Source organism: Parus major, chromosome 6, assembly GCF_001522545.3.
Source record: "Parus major isolate Abel chromosome 6, Parus_major1.1, whole genome shotgun sequence".
In the NCBI taxonomy this organism is placed as follows: domain Eukaryota; kingdom Metazoa; phylum Chordata; class Aves; order Passeriformes; family Paridae; genus Parus; species Parus major.
This window is the reverse complement of record NC_031775.1, coordinates 7,955,591-7,964,220: the sequence shown is the minus strand read 5'-3', so window position 1 is coordinate 7,964,220 and position 8,630 is coordinate 7,955,591. Positions and strand designations below refer to the sequence as shown.

Genomic DNA, 8,630 nt, shown 5'->3' with positions numbered 1-8,630 from the left:
CCTCAGCCTGGGCAAGGTCACTGGGGCAGCAGAAAGAACCAGGTGTCCTCTGTGGCACAGACACAGGGTGCCAGGGGTGTGTTTCCAGGCAGCTTTGAGCACTGACCTGCACTTTTTCCTTCAGCCCAGGTAGCATCACAGGTGCATGGGGAGTTCTGTGAGAGCACTAAACATCACTGCCCTTCAACCAAGTCTATGTGCAGACATACTGCAGGTGGAATTCCAAGTGAAATGCAGTCACTTAAACCAGTACTAGAACAAACCCATTACAGGGATAATCTTAAACCTCCCAAGGAAAATAATCAAGAGCCAAGCTGAGCTCTCACACAAACCCCCTCCTCTTGTGGCAGGCTGAATGCATCCTCTCCTGAAGCAGAGGAGAATTTCACATTGTCTGTGTATGGCATGGGCAGAAAGTGTGTGCTTTTTTCATAAGAGTATCAGTATCAGAATTTATGGGCTACTGAACAGGAAGTAAAGATTTCTGAAATTATAATTCAGGGTTTCACACAGTATCTTTAATGATGACTACAACTGTTTTCCCCTCTAAACAAATTAGGTTTCCATTTGCCATTAATGACTGAATCACTTAAGTATCACAAAGGAACTGCCTGGTGCACTTATTAATAATTGAAAACTTTGAGGAAATCCGTGAAACATTTTCAATCAAAGCTAATAATTCTCTAAAATATTCTTTTTCCTGAATAATTACTCCTTTTGTTCTTTTGTTCCTTTTGGATAATAGCTTATATTTTAAATAACGGCATTAAAAAAACCTGAAGTAACTCTTAAGAGGCTTCTAAAACCAGAAGCAGTTTCAATGTTACAAAGCATGAATTAGAAAAGAAAAAAATATTCGTGTTTCCTTTCAGCAAGTATGCTGAATTTCTATTTTAGACTGCATGTTGTTCCCTGATATCTTACACCAATGATTAAGAAAATGTACTCACTCAATCTCTGCCCTCTTTCTGTATAAATATGAAGAAAAACTTTCAATTATCTTTTTAATCAGTAGAGTCCATGAAATCAAGACTCCTATTGCTACACAATTGGACTTTGCAGAACTACTCAACAGCCAACAAGAACAAAGAAATAAAAAACTCAGAAAACTTTTTAATCAGACCTCATAGGAATCTTGAACACCATATTGCATTTATTCTACTCAGTAACCTTTACTACTCAAGAATAAGGGCAGAAAAATATATGCAAAATTACCCACATCTGCAGGGATTTTTTTGGTGCCTAAAATGATGTATTTTCATCAGCACAGAAAGGTTGGATGACAGGTACTGAAAAAATCTCCAAGACCTGCAATTTTGTCCACAGGACATGGAAGGAGGGAGAAGTAGAGGTTCAGTGTCTGTCCATCCCAGCAGGTCTCACCTGAGGATGATGGCTGCAGCCTGGAAAAATCCAGGTTATTCTATTCCTCTCCCTAGGAAAGGATTTTTAATTTTTTTAAGTGTTTACCTTGTTGGGTTGTTTTGGGGTTTTTTTGCAAAAAGAAGAGAATGCATTTCTTTACCACTAACAGGTCCCCTCATGTTTCCCAAAGCAGCCCCACTGCACTCACACTGCAATATTTTACACTGCAAGTATTTTATAGCCTGAGCAGCTTTTGCCACTGGCTCACCTCAGAAATCCACAGTCACAATCCAAAGGTGTGTGTGCTTTACTCCAGGGCTGACAGTCCTCAGCAGCTCTGGCAATAATTCGAAGAACAGTGTTCTCTTCACCCCAGGGACAAGGTTTCCCCACCCAGTTCCCATCTCTTACCTGCCCATACTCAGCCCAAGTATCTGGGAGCCTCAGTCCTCTTTTCCCTCCTGAGCCTTTCCCAGCAGCCATCCTCAGCCTTGCTCCCTGCACCATAACTCCATAAAACAAAGTGAAATGCTTGAGGTATTTAGGGGAGGACAGCAAATTAGAGAGATGGGCCAGCTGCCAGCACAGGCTGGGCTTTAACCCCCACAGCACGAAGACCAGTGCCATCAGCAGTAATTAATTATCCCCACTGCACTGGGCTGCTCCTTAGACTGGCAGGGCCCTGATGCCCCCCATCACATCCCAGAGCCCAGCACCAATCCAAGGAGCTGCCTGGAAAATCAAAACATTCTGAATTCACTGCACCAATATAAAAGACAACAGTGACTCTTTTCTTCTGTCGTTGACCAGACTTGTTAACTTTACAAATCTATTCTATCTGCTTTTAGGGCTATTCCAGCTTTATGTGAGTACTGAGTGTGCCTCTATTTCATGTTTTAAACAATGTTTGATTGGTTGTCATCTATACCAGCAGCAATTGAAAGATAAAGATATAGATATATTTATACACACATACACACACCTATATATATATATATACATACACATATATATATACATACATATATATATCTGTGAAATAATAGAGTAGAGGTTCCCGAGCTTTCATTTTGTTGTTATCCTTAGCAGCAGTGGGAATTCCCAGCTCTGTATCAGAGGCAGCACATCTGCTGGTTGTGCACCCAGGTAAGAGCTACCCAGAGCTCTTGGAAAGGCAGCCAGGGAGTCTAGCAAGGGATACTTAAAACAAAACAAAGAAACAGACAACAGACCCCAAGGCACACATTTTCATCTATTCAGTTCAAACAATGCACACACATTCCTGTTTTTTTGTCTAGTCTCATACATTAACTTTTACCTCCTGGAACAAACAGAATGGTTTCTTTACTGGAGAGCAGGTTACTCCTCTGCTCTGTCACAGACTCTGACTGTACCATGGGCAGAGCAAGGGTTTCCATCAAGCACACTCCTGCTGGAATGAAGAACAGTGACAGAAGCTGATTGTCTTAGCAAGTCTTGCTGCTGGGGGCATGCACAGCATGGTGTGTCCCCAAGTAGATGAGGTGAACTCACTCTCACATTTGCTGTTTCTTCCAAATCACAAAGCTGTCATTTGAATTTCAGTGCCAACTTTTTTCACAAGAGGTTTATACAATCCTTCAGTCCTTGTCAAACATTATACAAAGATTAATCTTTTAATAATTTACCATCTCAAAGCTGAAGACACAAACTGTTTAGAGAAATTATTTCCAATGTTTAAAAATTAGAGACGTTAATTCCAGTCTAGCTCCAGTATTTTTATTAAAAACTCTCCTTGAAATAAAAATGCATTAATGTGTTATGTCAAAAAATTAGCAAATAATAAAACAAAATGTTCTAATATAACCTCAGTGTTATTGTCAATTTTGACTCAATGATTTTGAATAATTATCTTTTGCTAGTCCAAGTGCTGTCTATGTCACTGCTTCTACATTTAAATAAGCCACCACTGAGGAAACAAACAGAAAACAGAAAAATGAGCTGTCCTAGCACTCTTACAAATGGAATGTTAATACCCCCACTCAAAGGAGAAATCGTCAAAAAGAACAGCCATAACAGAGAATTTTCTTCTTATGTACTTTTATTTTATTGCATTTTTTTACATCTTTGATGGAATTTTTATGCAACTATTATGCCACAATCTATGATACACAATGAGAATGAAAATCTATCATTTACCATTTACATTCCTATGTTAATTTTGTTTTCTACCTCTGCATATACTGTGGCAAAAGTGCATTTATCATATTTCATGCAGCACTGACTGCCTTATGCAAACTGAGAATACAGCAATATTTAGCTGCACTCAAGTCTTGCTAAAGAAACAAGCATTTATAAAAGCATTAAAATACTTTGGGTGATGGTTACTCTCTATCAGCTTAATGTTTTGAGCTATAGAAATGGACAGGAGATGTTATTTGTGGCTGTCAACTGCAGTACTTTCCAAGTTTATTAGGTTTTCAAAGACTGAATTAGCTGTTTCAGTGAGAGAAACATTGAGTTAGAGAAACAAGCCCAGGGCAAGCAGCCTGATTTAAAAGGATGCTACAGAGTTTCACAAACATTAGACTAAGTTCAGTTCTGGATGCCATGGTAAGTACCTTATCACATCAATTCTATGCTCTGACAGGATTATTTCTTCACCATCGTGGCCTATCCAAGCAAAATAAAAGGACAATACAAGGCACACAGGCCTATTTGGAAACCTGCCTGGGTATGTAGTACCTGATCATAGCTAAAGTTTTTAATTGCAGCTTTTTATTTTGATGAGACAAGAAGCTTTCCAGCATCACCCAACTCTCTGAATCAGACATAAACTACCATGCTTCCTTATGTCACAGTCCATACAGCAGCAGCAGGACAAAACAGACTCCCAGAGCAAAAGCATGTCCAAGGAGCATGCTCAGGACAGGGAAGTGGAGATGAGGTGAAGCCTCATGGCCGTGTTTTCCAGTCACTTGTTATGCTGTCTCCAGGTGGCTGCTCAGGACATCCAGCCTGACCCTCAGGGCACTGCTGGGACACAGGGCCTTTGTGCAGCTCCTTCCAGCTCCCTGCCCCAGCACGGGCATAGCCATCCCTCTGCACCCCACTGACACTGCTCACCTCACCATTCCTTCTGCCAGCCAGTACAAAGAGGGGAAAAATCCTCCTGCCACTGCATAGGTTAGTGCTGCAGAAACCTGCAGTCACAAGGTCCACTCAGAGCCAAGTTCTCCTGGGGCAGAGGGAACAGGACTTCTGACAATACCAGCTCTTATGTCAAGAAAGGAGAGGAAAGCTGGGCTCACCTGCCTTCTAGCGCTGTGGAAGAACACAAGTGATGGTCCTCAGACTACCCTGCCATGCAGTGCCTCCCCAGAAGCCAAACACTACTCCACAGCAAGAGAAACAGCCCCTGCTGCTCTCTCCCCTCCAGCACTTGCTGTACATCAGCCCCCTGACACAGAGCAGCCCTTGAGGTGGTTCACTTTTATGTCCGTACTGAAAGTACATGGCAATTGAGATCCCAATTGACAGATAAACGTAAGGGACCAAAAAAAAATTAATTACTACTTGTGCAAAACCACAGCATGTGCCTTTGGTAAATCAGAAGCTGTTGTTTGCCCACCTTCCTCTAAAAAAAAGGGTGAGTAAATCAGGAATAGACGTTTCATAGCTGGATTAGTATCAGCAAAGTGATATGAGGTAGGGAATAGCACTGGACAAAGCAGAAAACCTACTACTTGTTGCAAAAACAGATTTCTTATCCAAACATAATCTTGGAATGGTCAAAGAAAAGCAGACCTTAGTAGTACAGCGAGGGAAAGACTGTTCATCCAAAACAAGGATGTTTACAGGATCCCAAAGCTCCCTAATACCACACAGCATGAAAGCAGGCAGCCCAGGAAGTGGGAGCACCTCTTACTTCTGAAGTCATTTGATGCTAAATTCTCCTGGTGATCACCCATTGGTCTGTCAGCTGTGGTCTCATGTACACTTCTACCCTCTTCAAGTATACCCAAACAACCTTTTCTTGGTCCCTTTTATTTCTGCCCTTCTTGACCTCCTAAGTGGTTCACACTACTTACTGTTATCCTCCAGTAGAACAACTTTGTGACTCCCTGTTTCCAGCCTCCTCCTCACATCTCCAGGTTATCTCACTATCTCCTTCCAACAAACACAGCTGGTACATTTCTCTACCAAAGCCATCTACCAACTCTGCTTTTCAGTTTCATTACTCTTCTCTGATACATAGACAGAAATAAGCAATTTCTTTTCCTTGTGGTAATGCCTCTTGTGTGCATGTCCATGGTGCTGTCCATGCCTGCTGTACTTACAGTAATCAGACAGTGCCCACAGACTGAGGTATGAGCCTCACTGAGCCACACACTGCATCCTGGGATAGGAGAAGCTTCTTGTGTCAAAGAGGTGCCAATTTAAATAGACAAGTGACAAAAAATGGTGGAAGGTAAGATGGAATTGTTTCTTGCTTATAAACTAGGGAGCAAGATACAGAGTAATGAAGTCAGCTGCTGGATCCTTTTATTTGATAAAGCAAAAATACATAATTTTCAGTATTCTCCCCACTTTCCTTCTGGATGCAGGTGTTTTGAGAGACTACCAGTCAGAGACAGGTCAGGGCCCTACAGTTAGAATGTCTTTCCCTCAAAGGCCTCCAGGTTGAAAGCTGTATCCAAGAACCTTCTGAGTGACACCAGATGCATGTTCTTGTTGCCTGTGGCAGCTGCAGCAGCAGGCTCTCGGCCAACATACCTTCATGATAAAAAGAATTAGGCAGACACATGAGATGAGAGGAGACACTATTTTGACAATAACAAGCATGAGAACATGCTGTTTAATGCATTCAAGTCAGCTTGGCAGATTTGGATATTTAGTCATCTATCTTTCTTAAATAAAAATCAATCTAAGTTGTACTAAGTTATACCTTCTGGTCTGCTTCCCTCTCTTTCACCCTCCCATCATTGTTAAGCTGTGTCTTCTCCCCATCCCTCCCAGGGCAGCCAGGTACACTGTCTCATAATTAGATAACTTGCTTTTGGCAATGAAGACTCTCATTCCTTTGACAGCTGCACAGGCAGATCTGAGAGTCAATCATCTAAAATAAATGCAAAGGTGCCTGGACTGAGCTCTTACAATAGCTGTTTCCTGCAGAAACCTAACAGCTGGACTGAAATTCTTAAAATAACAGAATCTTAGCCAAAAGAGTTAAGCGCTGCGTTAAGTATAATAATTATATTAATATAGACCTAGTTGCTACTGATTTTTTTAGATCTACAAGGAGGAGCAATATGTGCATCTGGTACTTGAGAAATAGTAGTCTAGATTTTCCCCTCCTTCACCCAAGAACCCAGACTCAGGTTTTGATTTGTGAAGAACCTGACTTATCCATGAATACCTGAAAACAACCCCAACCAAGTTTAAAAGCAAACAAAACAGCCCAGGAGACACCAATTGTTTAAAGTCTCATACCAGATGGGTCGAGTGTGGTTCACAATAGTGCGGAAACGAGGTTTGACATAATCATAATATCCACTGTTTTTGTGCTCCTCCTGACACCAGACTAGATCAGCAGTTGGATACTTATCAAGTTCTTCTTTCAGCAAGTCAAAGGGGAATGGTGAGATCTGGAAAAAGAGAGTAATAGTTGCCAAGGCTTCCTCTTATGTGGTATTAGCCCATGGCAAGTCATTACTTTTTCATGGAGAGTGACTCATGTTTCTCTAATTGACTGAATGCTCAGAAACAAATACACAAGTATTTTATAGTTGTATTAGTATGAACAGAAGTAGTTCATAGTCCAGATCACCTGCACTCTTACAGCTTTTTTAGTGAAGTAGCTGTAGCATGTCCTCAATCATTGAATGACAATGTACCATCAAAGTGTACTATTCACAACATTAGCAGACTGCATATACAAATTTAAGGTGCTATCATATTGTAATCTTCATTTTGTTATGTTGTTGTGGAAAAGTCATCAAGCTTTCTGGATCTCATTGTCCAGTATGCTATTGATGTGTTCATTCTCCACAAGGCCACAAAGGAGTAGAATATGTCTTGTAAGATGCTAAGTGCTAGAAAAATGCTATCACCATCCATTCTAGGAGGGGTGTCTATTTAAAATCAGGATCAGGGAGCTCACCTGTTCAAGTCTGGTTATAGCTACTTGTTTCTCCAGGTCTTGGTTCTTTCTCTCTTTCACAAGGTCATAGTAGACTTTTCCTGTACAGAAAATCACTCGCTTGACCTCATGTGGTGCCTGAGCTGCCAGCCCATTCTCAGGAATCACACGTTGGAAAGTGGTACCTAGTTGGAGCAGAAATTAGAAACAGTGCTTTCAGCAGACCTGACATTTCAATAAAGCAGCCCAAGAAACAGTCCTTTAGTCCTTTACTGAGCAAGCAGCAGGTTACAGTGATCAAAGGGCTCTCCTGCCTCTCTGGTCCTATTTTTCATACTGGTAACTTGGCTAAAGTGACTTTCAGCAGCTCTGTTTCAAGAAGTTAGAAGGTTGTCAATAATCCAGTCTTTCACAATACTTAATAGACAGAATCATATAAACAGTAGACTGGGTTTCAGCTTTGTGCTGTGTATTACATCTTTACTTTTAAATTGATTGGACAGCTCAACTTTTCTTCCATTTTGGGGTTCTTTTTCAGAGAATCACCTGAAATAATCTTTCTTCTTTCCAAGATTATCTCAACCATGTAACATTAATATAGTTTTAGGAATTTCAGAATACTCTATAAAAACAAAACACACATCCATAATGCAACTAAATCTGGGAACTGCAGAAATATTTACCCAAGCACACACATTACTGGTGTATATTTGATTTAAACCTCTGTTTGAGAGCTAAAACAACAATAGCCAAAGCAAGAATTAGCACAGAGCTGAGCCATATGTCTAAATGCTAAAGTACAAGTACTATTTCAGATGCATATCTTAACTGCTACCACCTCCCGGGAGTACAATTTGCTTGGGATATGTAAAACTGGAAGAAGGACTTGATGATCTGAAAGATCCTTTTCTTTGCTCTCATATATGATTGAGTAGAACTACTTCCACATTAAACAACTGCAGGGTAGCAGACAGCAGCTCAACTTCCTATTCTGAATCAGCACACCCACTTACCAGGAGAATAAGCTCCTTTTTGAACCATTTATCTTGGGGAAGAAAAGCAACAGCACAAACCTATCAAAGAAGAACTGATTTATGTCAGAATTATCCTGTCCCACTGAAGTGCAGAATTCATCATTAAAAAA

At 40.8% G+C, this 8,630-nt stretch overlaps 1 protein-coding gene across 1 annotated transcript in view; it reads right to left on the bottom strand.

Moving 5' to 3' along the window:
- Positions 1 to 3,427: 3,427 nt before the first annotated feature.
- Positions 3,428 to 8,630, bottom strand: part of OGDHL (oxoglutarate dehydrogenase like) — a 49,680-nt gene continuing 44,477 nt past the window's right edge. The window contains exons 21-23 of the mRNA XM_015633683.3: positions 7,508 to 7,671; positions 6,838 to 6,992; positions 3,428 to 6,120 (exon numbers count right to left, since the gene is read on the bottom strand). Coding sequence (XP_015489169.1) covers positions 5,997 to 6,120; positions 6,838 to 6,992; positions 7,508 to 7,671 — 443 coding nt within the window. The 3' untranslated portion in view covers positions 3,428 to 5,996. The remainder of the gene's footprint in view (positions 6,121 to 6,837; positions 6,993 to 7,507; positions 7,672 to 8,630) is intronic.